The 17,734-nt window shown below is 48.9% G+C and overlaps 1 protein-coding gene and 1 non-coding gene across 3 annotated transcripts in view; both read left to right on the top strand.

Annotated features, from left to right (window-relative positions):
- Positions 1 to 764: 764 nt before the first annotated feature.
- Positions 765 to 17,734, top strand: part of LOC143804732 (T-complex protein 1 subunit alpha) — a 72,063-nt gene continuing 55,093 nt past the window's right edge. The window contains exons 1-3 of one of the 2 annotated variants that reach the window (XM_077283121.1): positions 765 to 922; positions 5,130 to 5,215; positions 16,371 to 16,499. In XM_077283121.1, coding sequence (XP_077139236.1) covers positions 859 to 922; positions 5,130 to 5,215; positions 16,371 to 16,499 — 279 coding nt within the window. In that variant the 5' untranslated portion in view covers positions 765 to 858. The remainder of the gene's footprint in view (positions 923 to 5,129; positions 5,216 to 16,370; positions 16,500 to 17,734) is intronic. The other variant, XM_077283122.1, reaches the window with a different exon arrangement.
- On the top strand, positions 8,746 to 8,879 carry LOC143810839 (small nucleolar RNA SNORA29). The gene has a single exon (XR_013223219.1). It is a non-coding gene; the product is annotated as a small nucleolar RNA SNORA29 (small nucleolar RNA).

Here is a 17,734-nt window from a genome sequence, read left to right as displayed (position 1 = left end):
CGTCGATCCGCAAGTTTTTTTTGCTGTCCGTTATTGCGGCAGATCTTGAAAATTGCGGCAATACGGCCCGCAGAAACCATGGTATGTGTAAAAGTAGGCCAAGGCGGGTGCACACGATCCAGAAGTGGCAGCGCTTTGGACAGGGTATATCCACTGCATCCAAAGCGCTGCCGGCTATCGAACGTAGGTTACTCCTCTGTGATCACTGATCCGTGCGGATTCACCGTGTCAGATACATTGTATGAGTGAGACTTATCACGTCTCCACAAGAAGACTTGACATGCTGCGGTCTGGAGAGACGTCCCGCGGGTGCGCCGACGCACAGTCAATCCCACAGCAACCAACTCTGGATCGTGGACAAACCCTTGGAGTTTTCTCCCCATCTTACCTGGATTATGCTCGGGGGTCTGCAGAACCCCCAGAAGAGCATAATAAGGCACATATATTCATGGAGAATAACTTCTGCAAGCTGAATCTCCACGGAAACCTCCTGAGACCAGGCACTAGCTCTGGGCCCCGCTCCTCTGCGCACAGGCACTAGCCCGGGCCCCGCTCCTCTGCGCACAGGCACTAGCTCGGTGCCCCGCTCCTCTGCGCACAGGCACTAGCTCGGTGCCCCGCTCCTCTGCGCACAGACACTAGCCCGGGCCCCGCTCCTCTGCGCACTGACACTAGCTCGGGGCCCGCTCCTCTGCGCACAGACACTAGCCCGGGCCCCGCTCCTCTGCGCACTGACACTAGCTCGGGGCCCGCTCCTCTGCGCACAGGCACTAGCTCTACCCAGCTAGCTTTGCGGCCCCGCGGCGGTTGGTGAGCACGTTGTAGCCGGTGTGTGGCAGACTGTAAGGACAGCGGAAGATGGAGGGCCCGTTAGCCGTGTTCGGGGAGCGCAGCACCGGAGAAGCCGTCAGGAGCCAGAATGGTAGATATGTGTGTAAGCGGCCGGAGCCCCGTGCTGCACAATGGAGGGAGGCCGCACTGAGCCTCTCTCCCCAGCGGTGTGCGGTCTCCGGCCCGTCAGTAGTATTCTCCGCCGGCCTTATGGATGTGTGAGCCTGCGGGACGGAGCACAGGGAGCCCGACACCGGCGGGGAGCAGGAGAATGACGAGACGGAGACCCTGATTCCAGCGGCGGCGCTGCCTGCTGTAGTTTTGATATGGTGACGTCAGCAGGAGATGGTCACTACAGTAAACCTGCAGCCGTGTGGTCTAACTAATAAATAACTACACCCCACCACTGATTGGCAGCTTTCTGTGTACGCTCTGCATAGGCAGCAAACTGCCAATCATTGGTGTGAGTGAAGTTATACAGAGCTCAGCATGTGAGACCCGCTGGATCTGCAGCAGAGGAAACCTAGTTGGGATCAGGGTCTCTGCCCCTACAGTGTGCTGCTCTCAGCTGGGGAGGCAAAAACCTAGTGGCAGATTCACTATAAAGACCTCTCCCCATGGTTTCTTGGAATGATGGCGATGCTGAAGATCTGAATAAAATGTCTGTATTTCTTATCTCTGACATATTGCCTTGTACACTACATGCGCATCTCCATATAACTTGAGGGGCGTCAGCAGGGATTCTAGGGGGTGACACTATCCAATCATAAGCAGGAGGCCTTCTGTGGGTGAAAAAAACACCGAGAAAATGTCTCACCTGGTTTTCTCAGTGATATGGTAACTTGTGTACCCATTTATATTTCATTCTGTCATCTTGTAATTTGCAGCAGATACCTAACGTGTGCACATACAGCGGCTGTGAGCTAGCGGGGGATGCAGGGTCACAGATACAACGGCCGTTTGTGTGATTTAGGAGCAGTGGCGGGTCTGCAGCCAGGTGTGAGCGTCTAGGAAACGCTCTGCTGGTGTGTGCTTTACAGGGAATCTGACACCCCAAAATTCGAGAATGAGCTGCGGCCACCGACATCAGGGGCTTATCTGCACCATTCTGTAAAGCTGTAGGTAGGCCCCCGATGTAACCTGGAAAAAAACCAGGTTATATTATACTCACCCAGGAGCGGTCCGGCATCTCCCATCTTCTTACGATGACGTCCTCTTGTCTTCACGCGCAGGCGTACTTTGTCTGTCCTGTTGAGGGCAGAGCAAAGTGCTGTAGTGCGCAGGTGCCGGGCCTCTCTGACCTTTCCCAGCGCCTGCGCACTGCAGTACTTTGCTCTGCCCTCAACTGGTCAGACAAAGTGCGCTGGATCCGCAGCATGAAGAGGACGTCATCGTAAGGAGATGGGAGACTCCCATCGGACCCGGACTGCAGCGGGTCCACCCCTGGGTGAGTATAATCTAACCTCTTTTTCTCATCTTTCAGGTAACATCGGGGTCATATCTACAGCATTACAGAATACTGTAGATAAGCCCCTGATGCCAGTGGTCTTAGCTCAACTTCCATTTTGGGGGTGACAGGTTCCCTTTAAAGTGTGTGTTTTGTGAAATTTTGCAGTGTTTCAGAGAAAAATATACCTGGTTGCCATTGAGCAGCCCGGCTCTGACTCCTACTCATCACAGCTTGGGCAGCATGAATCAATGACAGATTCCCTTTAAAGTGCCACAATTTTCTAGGTTTACATCCAGTGAATCAGACTGGATCTACTGGTTACTACACAGTGCTGGGGACAGAGCAAGTGTCATGTCTTAAAGGGAACCGGTCACCAATTTTTTTTTATTTTTTTTTACGATGTAACCTACAGCCACCATCTTTCACCCCACGAGACAGCAATTTATAATGCTGCACATGTGACTCCAAATCACTCTGCAAGACAAAAAAGACCTTTTATTATAGTCATCTACAGGGTGGTCCGGTCAGATGGGCGTCACTGGTCTTGGTCCTGTACTGCCTCTCTTCTTGCGATGCCGTCCTCCTATGCTTCGTGTGGATGATGCATTCTACGTCATCCACAGTGTTCCCACACACTTCTGCGCAGGTGCATTTCTCTCTGCTGGGGCAGGCAAAGTACTGCAGTGCACATGCGCCAGCGCTCTTCTGACTGTTCCTGGCTCATGAGTACTGCAGTGCTTTGCTCTGCCCTCAGTAGGACAGGGAGACGTGTGCTGGGTGATGTAGGATGTCATTCACACAAAGCAGAGAAGGAGGATGTCTTTGCAAGAAACGGGTTGCCACCGGACCAAGTGCAGCGAGGTCAATTTGACTGGTGAGTATAATAAAAGGTCTCAAAAATTGCGGAAACTAAAACAAAGAGAAAGCCGGCACCATTCAACCATTGTGTGTGAACTTGTCCTTAAACCAAACTTTGGACTGAGCAGTCAAGCCTGCAGGTACTGGGTGCTCACAAAATAAGATGCAAACTTGTATATAGGAAGGAAAAGTAGTGGCACTCACCGGTCCTTTACAATCCAATGTCCTTATTCAGAAAAACATGTTTAAGACTGGCAGGTCATTCCAGCACGGCCCCCTGACTAAGCCGACGCGAAACGCGTGCTGGTGCTACTGGCGTGTCCCTTTTGCATCTCATGATGGGTAAGAGTTTCTAGTGATATTTGGGGTGGGCTCCCGGGAGTCCTTTTGACTCCAAGTACTGATATTATATGGAGTCCTGCCACACTTTCCTTCCCCCATGTCACCACTATAACCCATAGGTGTACACATGCACTATGCATTTTCCTTCTATGAGGAGGTAAATACCCTATTTTTCATGCAATATTGACGTCTTGCCGTTCTCTACCTGATCTCTTTTCTCTTAAAAACCTTGTGTAAACTGATTTATTATGCACTACATGGTTTGTTATGTTATTTGTACTTTGAATAAATTTATACCTTTTATTATTCCCTGGACATTTTTACTCCATTTTTTCTTCTGTTCAGGAAGAAAAACTAGTAGCACTCACCCAGTCAGGTCCTTTAAAATCCAATATCTGTATTCAGAAAAACATGTTTAAGGGTACCGTCACACTAAGCGACGCTGCAGCGATAGCGACAGCAATGCCGATCGCTGCAGCGTCGCTGTGTGGTCGCTGGAGAGCTGTCACACAGACCGCTCTCCAGCGACCAACGATGCCGAGGTCCCCGGGTAACCAGGGTAAACATCGGGTTGCTAAGCGCAGGGCCGCGCTTAGTAACCCGATGTTTACCCTGGTTACCAGCGTAAAATGTAAGTACATACTTACATGCGTCCCCCGGCGTCCGCTTCCTGTAATGACTGAGCGCCGGCAGTAGCAGGGCACAGCGGTGACGTCACCGCTGTGCTGTGCTTTCACTTTCAATTTGCGGCGCTCAGTCAGTGTGGGAAGCGGACGCCGGGGGAAGCATGTGAGTATGTAGTGTTTGTTTTTTTTTACATTTTACGCTGGTAACCAGGGTAAACATCGGGTTACTAAGCGCGGCCCTGCGCTTAGTAACCCGATGTTTACCCTGGTTACCAGTGTAAAATATCGCTGGTATGGTTGCTTTTGCCGTCAAACACGGCGATACACGGCGACCTAGCGACCAAATAATGTGCAGACCTTCTAGCAGCGACCAGCAATTTCACAGCGGGATTCTGATCGCTGCTGCGTGTCAAATACAGCGATCTCGCTCCCTAGGACGCTGCAACGTCACAGATCGCTGGCGACGTTGCTTAGTGTGACGGTACCTTAAGACTGGCTGCAGAGAGTGAAGGAGCACATGTGCTGGACGACTATCGATTTGCACTTTCCTGCGCTTCTACTTGGCCCTGGAATGACCTGCCAGTTTTAAACCTGTTTTTCTAAGTAAAGACATTGGAATTTAAAGGACTGGTGAGTGCCACTACTTTATATTCCTATATGCATAATAAGAGGTCTTTTTTATTATTTTGCCTGCAGGGTATTTGGGCAACATTATAGAATGCTGTCACATAGGGCTGAAAGGTGGTGGCCATAGGTTAGTTTTGAAAAAAAACTGGTGACGGGTTCCCTTTAAGGCTGGGTTCACACTTTTTTTTTTGGGCTGGTCTGCGCATGGCTGCGTACTTCCTCCCTTAAGCTCCGCCTACTTCCGCATGCATCCTGCGTACTTATCTTTAACATTGAGTACGCAGGGACATGTGTTGTATGCGGATGCGTCCGCATGTGGCGTTTTGACGTGCCTGCCAACAGCATGGGTACGCAACATGTTGAGGCATGTTTACATCTGTAATTCTTTCTTTCAGTGATGGCAGCAGCATCCATTGCGAATATTGTGAAAAGCTCACTTGGTCCTGCTGGCCTGGATAAGATGTTAGTGGATGATATTGGAGTAAGTACACAACTTGATTACAAACCACATTACCCTATGTATAGGCTTACCTTTAGTACACCGTATTACATAGACGTACAGGGAATCTCACCAGGTTTTTGCCACCTAATCGGTGAGCAGCATGATGTAGAGAGACTCTGATTCTAGGGATGGCACTTACTGCGCTGCTTGTTAGTTTTGATTAAATCAGTTTTATCAGCAGGGGATTTTACTAGAGGACTAGTAAACCTGCTGCCATGTAGTCGACCATATTCGTGAGCTCTGTATTACCCTGCTCCCCCCACTGATTGGCAGTTTTCTGCCTATGCACAGTGTACACAGAAAGCTGCTAATCTTTGGTGTGGGCAGGGTTACACAGTGAGAAGTATTTAAGGAACTGCAGCAGATAAAACAGGGATGCAATCAAAACTGCAGCAAGTAGCCTAGCAAATGACACATTGCTGGAATTGGGATTTCTGCCTATGATGATGACTGAGTAGTAAAAACCTGATGACTTCAAGATTTCACTCCTCAAACTATATCTGCATGTAGCTTTTCAAAGACAAGACCAGCAATACCTTTCCATGTCCAGTCCCTTTCTCCATCTCTGAGAAAGCTGTGATTGATTTGATATGCAAATTAGGCTGAAGGACTGTGGTAGATCTCAAGCCTCAGTCACTCCAGCTCTATTCTGCACCCAGCGCCGTCTCCTTTACCTGAAGCCGCGTAGCTTGGAGGCTAGCAGTCAAGCAGGTGGGGAATAGAGCTCTAGTGACAGAGGCTTCAGATCTATAGCTCATTTGCATATCAATTTAAACCCTGATTTCTCAGTGACGGAGGAACGGACTGGCTATGTAGAGTTATTGTTGGACTTGCCTTTGAAAGAGTTTTATGAGCATATAAATAGTTTGTGGGATGAAGGCCTACTGACAGATTTCTTCTAAGGCTGGTTTCACACTTGCTTTTTGATCTGCAGCGTTTTTAAAAAAAACAAAAAAAAACGCATGTGGTGAAAAAAGCATGTAAACGCGGCAAACGCCGCGTTTTTTAGACGCATGCGTTTTTGCATGCAGAAAAAAAACGCGGCATTTACATCAGTTTTTTCCTGCGTTTGCGTTTTTTAAACGCATGCTGAGAAGTGTGTGACAGCTGCCAATCATCAAAATCAACTAGAAAACCCACTAAATACAGAAATAGCTAGGGTTAGGGTTAGGATCCCTAGTAACCCTAGGGATCCTAACCCTAGGGACCCTAACGCTAAGGGTTAGAATCGTAACCCTAAGGGTTAGGATCCCTAGGGTTACTGGGGATCCTAACCTTAGGGTTAGGATCCCTAGTAACCCTAGGGTTAGGCAGGGTTTTCTTGTTTTTTCTTGTGGTTAGGGTTTTCTTGTTTTTTCTTGTGTTTAGGGTTAGGGTTTTCTTGTTTTTTCTTGTGTTTTTCTAAAAAAAAAAACGCATGCGTTTACATAGACAGCAATGCATTTTTTTGCAGCGAATAAACGCATGCGTTTTTTTGCGGCAAAAAAACGCAGCTAGAAATTACATGTTGCATTTCTGCAAATGAACGCACGCGTCAAACGCATGCGTTGCTGAAACCGCGTCAAAACGCACGCTAAAAAACGCATGCGTTTTTTAATGTTAAGTATAGAAAAAAAAACGCATGCGTTTTTTTAGCGCTAAAACTCTGCAGATCAAAACGCAAGTGTGAAACCAGCCTAAGTTTTGTAAAATTTCTGATCCTGATCTACGGGTTGTCTTTTGTCTGTCACATGTCTATAGATTTAATTAAGAGAAGTGTTCGCTCTATACCAGGCACTCTACATCTACACAATATAGCAAAGCACACTCAGCCGCACCGCAGAGAGCCTTGTGGAATAGTCCGCTAAGCTGTAACCCCTTAATGACCAGTCCCATGCATGTACAGAACGTAGCGGCAGAGGGTGATTGGAGAGTAGTGATGAGTGAGTGTGCTAGTTACTCGAGATTTCCGAGCATACCCTGGTGTGTTCTCCGAGTATCTTTCTTGGGCGTGCTTGTAGATTGTTTGTGTCCCCACAGCTGCATTATTTGCGGCTGTTAGACAATCTGAACACATGCAGTGATTGCCTGTATGTTAGGGAATCTCCACATATATTCAGGCTGTCTAGCAGCCGCAAATCATGCAGCTGCGAGGACACAAACATAATCTACGAGCATGGCCAAAATACTCGGAGAACACCCGAGCATGCTCTGAAAACTGGAGTAACGACGCACTCGCTCATCACTAATGGAGAAAGCTCAGGAGCTGTCTGCCCCGTTTCCTGGCACATAATGGCTGTCAGTCAGCTGTCATCTACCTCTAACAATCATGAGTGGAGCAGAGGTCCACCTGCAGCTGGTAGCCTGTTAAATGCAGCTGCCATTCCCTGCCAGTGGTATTAACGGTGCGCTTCCACCATGGCGTACTGTTCTAACTGCTCATTGGCACCCCCGTGATACATTTGCGGGGTGCCAATGGTATGCCATGACGGCTGGGGATTTTCTGAAGATCCCCTTGCCTGTCATGGCATTATTCCTGTGAACGCCAAATTCTGGCTGGTGTTCATAAGAGATTATGATCTGTTAAGTACAGCAGTGCTGTGGTATAGTACAAGCGATCGGATGATCTCAGGTTCAAGTCTACTCAGGGGATTAACAAGTAAAGTAAGAGGTAGAAACCTTTTTTTTTTTTCCTTAAAATATATAAAAAAATTCTAATTCCCCCTTTAACTTAGTTTAACAAAATATGAAAAATACAGATGTGGTATGACTTTGTCCATAAAACTATGATAAATCAAAATATAACTTTATTAGTAAACGTAAAGAGAAAAACAAAATCCAGAATTGCTTTTTGTTGTTACAGCTCCTCCAAAACTTCAATGATAAGCTATCAAAATATTGAATTCACCCCAAAATAGTAGCATTAAAACCATCAGAATTTTTTTTTTCACCACTTAAATAAAAATTACGCAATTTTGATATTGATCTTATCGTCCTGACCAGGAGAATCCTATTTCCAGGTCATTTTTACTGCACAATGAATCCCACACCAACAAATGAAGGATTGCATCGGTTTGTGTTTTTTTTCCACTTAAACCACATGTGGAAATTTTTCCAGTACATTATATGAATGGTGTAATTTAGAACTACAATTAATAGCTATGTGGTTGGAATGTGAAAAAGTTATGATCCTTGGAAAAAGGAAATAAAAAAGCGAGAGCACAATCGGAAAAACTGCTCTCTCCTTAAATGATTAAAGAGGTGCCAAGATTGGAGATTCTCCCATCCACAGGACGGTGGATAACTTCCTACCCTTCACCGATCCTGAGAACTGGGCTCTGCTGACACTTGTGTGAATTGAGCAATGGTCGAACCCTGTACTTGGCTATTTCTGGTAGGCTCAGAGAAAAAAAATATATGAAAAAATGAGTGGCATGCTTATTTAAGGCAGATTCTGCACTAGATTGCAGAGTTTTTACCTAATCAATCCCTTTAAATTGGTCAGATGCTTGGATTATACCTGTGTAATAACCCCCATTTTAGTACCACTTCTTTTGTTGTCAGAAAAAGTGGCTATGCTAATAGGGAACAGCAACCTCTGCTATCGTCTGAAGGGGAAAGTGTCTCTCGCCTTCTCCTATATGGAATAGCAGAACATTTTCTCTATCGCCTCTCATTGGGGGACACAGGAACCATGGGTGTATGCTGCTGCCACTAGGAGGCTGACACTATGCAAATAAAAAAGTTAGCTCCTCCTCTGCAGTGTACACCCTACCGACAGGAAGTAGGATATTCAGTTTAGCTTAGTGTCAGTAGGAGGTGGACACGGGTCTTTCATTAGACCCTTATCTCAATGTGCGTCGTTTCTTTTCAGGTTTTTCCGAAGGGATACAGGGTGAACAGTCACACCTGTAGTCCCACATAGCGGACTATGAGTACGGCGTGTACTGCCACCCCGTATCCTCATAGATCCCTGTCCAGGACCAAGATCCTAGCACACAAGCGTGCTCAGAAGTCCGGTCCTGGCTCCGTCCCCCACCCACTCGCCCACCAGAGCCTGTCGGTCGGAGGAGACGAGGACGTCCATCAGCAGCTCACATGGACGTCTGATACCTTCACAAGGTTTGAGGTTAGTAATGGACGACGTGGGATGTTTTAGGTGAGTATCCCCTTTAGGAGTGGGCAGCAAGGACATTGTCCGAAGCGGCTGATTTTCTGACAGCCGTGCTCTTTTAACCGCCGCGGCCCCTTCTGGCGGTCGCCGTTTTTGGCCTAATTTAGGACCCGGCTCCTTCCGGGGCCCATTCCTGGCGATGTGCTAGCCTGCGGCCGCGCTCCCTTGCAGGCTGCCGCGCCGGCGCCGCGGCACTCTCCGGCGGTCGCCGGTTCCTAATTTAGGCCCCGGCTTCCCCGGGGCCTACTTCCGGCAACTAACCTTAGGCCGCGCTCTTGCGACGGTCTGGCAGCTGCCGCGCCGATCTTCCGCTGTCCGGTGCCGGTGCCGCGGCACTTCCCTGCACTCTCCGGCGGTCGGCGGTTCCTAATTTAGCCCCCGGCTTCTACTCAGGCCTACTCTTCCGGGGCTGACTCCGCCCACTTCCTCCTCTGTCGGGCAGGCTTTTCTCCCGCCCGACTGTCAGAGCCGCCCACCGGCGCCATCTTGGTGCTCCCCTGGTACAGAGCGGCTAGCTCCGCCCACTTCTAGCCGCCCCATTCGGCCTGGGATCGCCGCTGTCTTGCTGAGGAGCGTTCTCTTCCGGACCCGGTGACTGGGTCCCCTGCATCCTCCGTCTCCCTGCTGGTGCCCTGGACCTGTGCCGTGATCTGGCCGCAGCTACAGCCGGGAGCAGTCTACAGGACCCTACTATTGCTGTGAGTAGCTCTGCCATGCAGTCCATTACTCCCCTCTCCTGTTTCCCCTAATCATTTAGTGGGTCTGCTCCCAGGCCTAATCCTAAAAAGACAGCGTTCCCGTTCTCCTGCTGCAGCAACTCCACTGTCCGTCCAGGAGTCCCCTCGCCGGGCGAGACCGAGACACCAGGATGTCACGACCCTGGGGTCTGTGCTTGACCGCAGTTGCCAGTGGGTCACAGGATTCTCCGTCTGGCCTTTTCAACTCTGGCACAAGAGATCCAGACAGGAGCGAAATTCTAGGTTCCTTTTTCGGAGGGATACAGGGTGAATATTCACACCTGTATTCCCACATTAGGGACTATGAGTACGGCATGTACTGCCACCCCGTATCCTCACAGATCCGACAGCAGGACCATGATCCTAGCGCACAAGCGTGCTTAGAAGTTCGGTCCCAGTTCCGTCACCCACCCACTCGCCCACCAGAGCCTGTCGGTTGGAGGAGACGAGGACGTCCACCATCAGCTCCATGGACGTCTGACACCTTCCTTCTCGCCCTCCGGTCTGGAACGGTGAGATCCCTCTTCCTGATCCTCCTCTCTCTCAAGAGAGAGAGAGAGAGACGGGCGTCCTCTGTCATGTTTGCAAAGGATGTTTCAGACTTGGTTCTCAACAGGTATAACCTTATTGTTGCAATAAACCAGACCTTAAGCATCATGGATACCTCTACGGAACCCGCAGGATAGGCGGTTTCGTTTAGACGGTCAAAACCACCTTCCAAGGTCTTTGCCCCACTCACTGAATTTGTGGTGGTACTTGTCAGGGGAAAGGCGAACCATACCAGATGCTTCAGACAGGGAAGCATCTCTGCATCCTATATTCCTTCTCGTCTGAGCTCATCGCTAACAGACGGCAGGATGCGGTCAATTGTGGACTTGTCAGTCCCCAGACTGGCTACCAACTTGGCCCCTCCACTTCCCTCATGGGTTCCAAGGATACAATTCTAGAATCGCTGGATAAATCAGCCTTTGAAACGGCTGCTTCTACTTTGTCGGCCATCACCTCTACCTTGGTCTCAAGGACTATAGCTAGATGGATCAATCAGCCTTGTAAGAGCACCCCGGCTGGAGCTCCTCTGGGAGAGCTAGCCGACCTGACGGACCAGATTTCCTGTGCAGGGAAATATTTGGTATCTGTCTCCCCAGATGTGCGGCTTGTGCAACTCACGCGTCCAGCAATATGGGGGCCATCCGACGGAATATTCGGCTCTACTCCCGGCAGGCGGACTTGTCTTCAAGAAGTCCCTTACCAGACTCCCCTTCCAGGGGGCCCGTCTCTTTGGCTACATGCTGGAACAAATTATTAAGGACGCCACGGGAGGCACGAGCTCCCTTGTCCTTTCGCTGTTTTGCAGTGTCGGAAGATTCCTCTAGCTAACACAGACCGCGATCTCGTCTGGCTAGACAAAAGGCTTCCTTTAAGCCTACCCCTTCCCGGCGTCCCCGCAACTCCCATAGTTTGTCCACCAGGCCTAGATCTGGCAGATCTTCCTCGGCAGAACTCTGGCTAGGGGCCCAGCGTTCCCTTCAGTTTGGGCCGGCGTCTCCTGTTTTGTTCAGAAATGTTTGGCTGGCCTCGGTGGAGGACGCTTAGATCAGGGAGGTGGTGTCCTCTGGATACAAGGTAGGGTTCGCTTCGCGGCCCGGAATCGCTTCTTCGAATCTCGCCCTCTAAAAATCCTCCTTTGATCCCAGGTTTTCTTTGCGTCCATTACCTTCCTTCTTTGTTCGGAGGTTATCGTTTCCATCCCACAGCAGGAACGCTTCACAGGTTTCTATTCAATCCTGCTTGTAGTGCCGAAGAAGAGCGGCGCAGCTCGACCCACCCTGGCTCTGAAGTTAGTGAACAGAAGGTTCCGCATGCGGCATTTCTGGATGGAGTTCCTCTGTAAGGTTCTGGCTCCCATGGATCCACAGGAATTCCTGTGCTCCATGGATATCCAAGATGCCTTGCTCCATGCCCTGATTTTCCCAGCACACCTGAGTTTTCCTGCGTTTCGCGACGCAGAAGGGTCATTTCCGGTTTGTCGTCCTGCCGCTCGGTCTTGCGACCGCTCCTGGTGTCTTCATAGAGATCATGGCCACATTTATGGCCATATTGAGGATCAGGGGCCTAGTGCTTCCTCATCATGCCTCTGCCTCGCTCTCAGGCCCAGGTGAGTCTGACCATTGTCCTCGACTCCCTGTCCCGTTTCTGGTGGCTGGCCATCAGAACAAAGTCTTTTCTTATTCCGAGTCAGCGTTTCGTCCTCTTAGGCATGTTGTTCGACACCGTCAGTCGGGGGTTTTTCTTCTCGAGGAGAAGCGGGCAATTCTACATACGCCCTCTGCAAGGCCTTCAGCTGCCTTCCTTCTGTTCAGCAATGACGGTACTGTGACGCATGGTGACAGCATCGGGAGCGTTCTCTTTTACGCTGTTCCACTTGAGACCACTTCAGCAGGCCATCCTTTTTCAGTGGGACACGTCTGTACGGTCTCTGGATCCCTGATCCGGGTTTCCATCCGATTCCAATAGCCTCTCAACTGGTGGCTGTCACAGTGATGGGGACATTGGTCAGAACATTCCCTCTCATTCCCCAGGTCCGGTCCTTCCAAGGCAGGTGGTGACGACGGTCACCCGCCTTCCTGGCTGAGATGTGGTTTCTCGCCATCTGTCAGTGATGGGGGCATTGGTTGGAGCAAGAGTTCTCTTTGCCGATCGACACCCTTGAGATAGGGGCCATTCCTCTATCTCTGAGTCACTGTGAAAGGCTTCTCAGAGGTCTGCCAGTCAGAATCCAGACGTCCAATGCCTTGATTGTGGCATATGTCTATTACCAGGAAGGGAATCAGAGTCTCTTGGCAATGGCGGAGGTATCCAAGATCATCCTCCTGGGCAGAGGCGACCTTTTCGGCACTATCCGCAGTGCATATCCCCGTCGTGGTCAACTAGGTGTTTTCTCTGCCACGAGGGCCTTACGGCAGGAGAATGGTCCCTTCTTCAGGGGGCCTTCCTTCAATTTTGCCTTGATGGAAAACTCCGGACGCGGATCTCCTGGCGTCCCGACTGCTTAGCAAGGTTCCACTTTTTGTCTCCAGGTCGGTGATCCTCTTGTTGCGGATACCGATACTTTGACCATTCCTGGGTCGCATTTTGTACTTCCCTATTTGTTCCTCCCTTCCCTTCCTTCCCAGGCTGTTGAAGCTCAATGCGGAGGGGGTTCCGATCATTCTGACCGCACCAGATTGGCCCAGAAGGTTCTGGTTGCTGAGATCGTTCATATCCTCGTGGACTCCCACTGCAGGCCCCAGACAGGCCAGATCGTCTGTACTAAGGACCGATCTGCCACAGAGTTCTTGGTGGCTCGATTTAACAGCTTTGCCCCTGAAACCTTCCATTTTGGCCGTTTTCTCTAGGCGGGACTTGATGCTGGCCTTGCCCTTAGTTCTCTAAAGGGTCAGATAGCATCCCTTGCCATTCCTTTTCTGAAGTCCCTTTCAGTAGTCCTTAGCTACTGGCTACCACGGTACAGAGATTTATATCCGTTCAGTTCTCAGATCAGATCTTTTCTTCAAGAAGTGGCACATGCGGCTCCCCCGTACCAGACTCTCGTGGATCCCTGGGACCTCAATCTTGTTCTGGAGGCTCAGTGGGGTTCCCCCCTTGAGCCCCCCCCATGAGGTCTCACTGTCTGTTTTCTGTCCTGAAGGGTAGCGTTTTCTGGTGGCCTTTTCCTCCATTATCCTCGGAGTTGGTGGCTCTCTCCTGTCGCCCCACTTCTTGGATTCTTCACCAGGATAGGGTAGTTTTACGGCCTTCATCGCTCCTTCTACTTTAGTAAGATCGTCCGTCCCACCTTTGTCCTGCTCCGACCGATTCTCTGGGGTCGTTCGCTGAGCAGGCTATGCCTGGTCAGGGCGGTGAGGATCTATTTATCTAGGATCGCCTTCTTTAGGAAGACGGACCGTCTATTTGTCATTCCAGACGGCACGCCAAGAGGCCGGTCGGCCTACAAGGTTATAATTGTTCTCTGGATCAGACCTACCTCTCTGGAGGTTTACTGGGTCAAGAACAGAGTGACCCCTCCTGGTATTAAGACTCACTCTGCCTCGAGCAGTGGGCGCCTCCTGGGCGGTACACCATGGGGCATCCGCCCTACAACTTGCTAGGCGGCAACCTGGTGTTCCGTTCACTCGTTTGCCAAATGTTATATACCTGCGCTTCGGCAGTTGCCAGCCTAGGCGGGAGGATCCTGCAGGCGGCAGTGATGTGTCCTCTGACCTGAATGGAGTTTTCTGCTGTTCCCACCCCAGGGACTGCTTTGGGACGTCCCATGGTTCCTGTGTCCCCCAATGAGAGGCGATAGAGAAAACAGGATTTTTGGTTGCTTACCGTAAAATCTGTTTCTCGGAGCCTTCATTGGGGGACACAGCACCCTCCCTTGTTGAACAGCTCTGTTTATTGTGTTATACTGTTAAAGTTTGTGTTCTTTGAACGCTCTTTGAGGGTTTGAAACTGTTCAAACTTAAGCAGCGCTTTACAGTCTTTGGCGCTGTATAATTGAAGATTATTATTATTCTTTCTCATTTACACGTTGTTTCTCCTACTGCTTTCTCACTAACTGAATATCCTACTTCCTGTCGGTAGGGTGTACACTGCAGAGGAGGAGCTAACTTTTTTATTTGCATAGTGTCAGCCTCCTAGTGGCAGCAGCATACACCCATGGTTCCTGTGTCCCCCAATGAAGGCTCCGAGAAACAGATTTTACGGTAAGCAACCAAAAATCCTGTTATCCTTTACGCAAGGCCTTCTTTATACATCCGTATAAACCACATATGTGGAGAACCTGTATCAGGGTCATCAGTTTTTTCCATCAGTGTGTCCCGAGTTATCTGTGTTTTTGCAGTATGGATAAAAAAAAAAGAAATTCCAAAGCTTCTCCTATAGTTTGCAATGTTCTACACAGACAGTACACGGATGTGTGTTTTTCACTGAGCCATAGGCTTGTATTGGCCATTATCATCTGTGTTGCTGGGAGAAAAACACATGCCTGCGCGTGTTTTGCACCAATACTTGTTCTGTGTAAAAACACAAATGTGCATAGCACCATAGGTTATAATGGGTATGTCACGTACCAGCTTCTCAGCATGGGACTTGGGGCTGTGCCTGCAAGGGTTAATCTATATCCTTTCCCTCAGTCCATCATTCAACCTCTGTCATATGCTGCAGTGGGAGTATAATTCACACCCTGACACAGTCCACACACCCCACTCATACACGCCACCACTCACCGAACACACGGCTGATGAGTCCCGGAAATACTACTAATGTCTGCCATCAGCAGGGTCACACACACTCAAAGGATATGGATTCTTAGAGCATACAAGGTTCAAACTTATTACATTTTTAAGCTTTAATAGAAAGGTACAGTGCTTTAAAATAAGATATAATAATATGGAAACAAAAAGTGACATAACAAATATGCAAAACGGTTATAAAATAAAAGGGAGAAAACTTACAGAAATATCGAACCTTGCAGTCTGGTATTCTACCTCTGAGGGAGGGGGAGATAAGGAATGGATCACATCAGCTTGGCTGCCCTCACTGTGAACGTGTTTCTATGTGTAAAGGCCTAACTTATAGAGTTAACCCGGGGGTCAGATTTCTAGACCAGCCTCTCAGGTTAATATTCTAATCTTTGGTTTGTGCCTGGATCCTGGCTATTTTACCAATTAAAACATTATTTTTTTTTAGGGTTCAATCTTTCTCAAAGTAAATATAGTGTGTCAGGCTGCAATTTGGTGTTTTCTCATCAGAGGCACTAGGAGATGTGAAGTGTTTCCAATTCTGTGTGTTCAGGTCACCTCCCTTTACCTGGGGTGAGGCTAGGAGACTGTCTTTTTCTCTGGATAACATAAGTCATGACCTTTGTGAAGAGCTGCAGTCTAAGGACAGATGTTATTTTGCTGCTGGTCATGCATCCATACCTATACATATTTCACTACAGGGTATATGTGATATCCGTGGGAAAAACATGGACATGTGAAGGAGACCTTACAGGTAGTCTTCTAAACGGAACAGAACAGACACTTGTCCCACGTGATTTTGCTGAAATTGTTTTTGAAAATTTATATTTCACAATCTTAAAAGAAACACAGCAACAAACTGCAGCTAAACTAATGTTGCACTTTATTTTTGTAAACCAGAAATTAATTATTTTGTCATTAGAGGTTAATCCACTCTGATAGAAGTTTCTTCATTCCAGGATGTCACCATAACAAATGATGGTGCAACGATATTAAAGCTTCTGGAAGTAGAACATCCTGCTGCTAAAGTCCTCTGTGAACTTGCTGATCTACAAGACAATGAAGTTGGAGATGGGACAACCTCAGTTGTAAGTTTTACTCTTTCTGTATTTTTATGTATTTAAATAGGATGGGGTTGCTTCAGAGTTGTGAACGATCATCGGTGCTTAGTTCAGTGATTGAAAGGCTCAACCTCTGTCACACTGTTTCCTGCTATATTTTGTTATTCTCAGATGGAAGAGACAACCGAATTAAAGAATTCCCACCATTAATGGGTGGTTGCTCATTTCTTGGCTCAGACTGATATTGCTAATTATAACTAAACAAATGCCCCTAATGCTAGATTATAGGATCTGAGTTTATAGCAAAAGTTGGGGCTGAATTTCCGGGTTGTTGTATTCCGGCAAGCGGAATTTGGATCTTTCAACCCTCTGCAGCCCCGCTCACTGTGAAAGTGCAAGATTTTGCTCTTTGAACTAAAATTAACAATACACATTTTTCTAAGTGGTTACAGACTAGTAAGTGATCTGATGATTTTATGTCATCTACTGTTTAAAAAATGACGCGCTAATGCTAGTTTAGTTCCGAGTTCTTCCACGGTGCAAGGGGCTATAGAGGGCTCTGGGATACTGTTCTGCATGCTGTGGTCCCACAATACTGGAAGTTCGAACCTGACACTTGCTAGAAAGTTTGATTCTTTAGTCTAGCAATAGGGATCCCTCTGAGCATTTTGGTTAGTACATTATATTTAGTAAATCATCTTTCTGTAGCTGCACACTGTTTTCTTAAAGGTGTTGTCCACTACTAGGTCAGCCTCTTCTTTAACCCCTTTCTGACATTAGACGTGCTATCCCGTCGAGGTGGCCTGGGCCCGTATGACCACCGATGGGATAGTACGTCATCACCGATCAGCCGCGCTCACGGGGGGAGCGTGGCCGGGTGTCAGCTGATTATCACAGCTGACATCCGGCACTATGTACCAGGAGCGGTCAGAGACCGCTCCCGGCACACTAACCCCCGGAACACTGCGATCAATTATGATCGCAGCGTTCCGGTGGCATAGGGAAGCATCGCGCAGGGAGGGGGCTCCCTGCATGCTTCCCTGAGATTCTCGGAACAATGCGATATGATCGCGTTGTTCCAAGCGTCTCCTCAGTCGTCCTCCCTGCAGGCCCCGGATCCAAGATGGCCGTGGGGGTCCTTCCAGGTCCTGCAGGGAGGTGGCTTGCAAGCGCCTGGTGAGAGCAGGCGCCGGCATGCCTGCCGCACTGCCTGTCAGGTCGCTGACCTGACACAGTGCTTTGCAAAGTGTAAAATCAGCGAT

Source organism: Ranitomeya variabilis, chromosome 2 (genome assembly GCF_051348905.1).
Source record: "Ranitomeya variabilis isolate aRanVar5 chromosome 2, aRanVar5.hap1, whole genome shotgun sequence".
In the NCBI taxonomy this organism is placed as follows: Eukaryota; Metazoa; Chordata; class Amphibia; order Anura; family Dendrobatidae; genus Ranitomeya; species Ranitomeya variabilis.
This window is presented reverse-complemented; position numbering and strand designations above follow the sequence as displayed.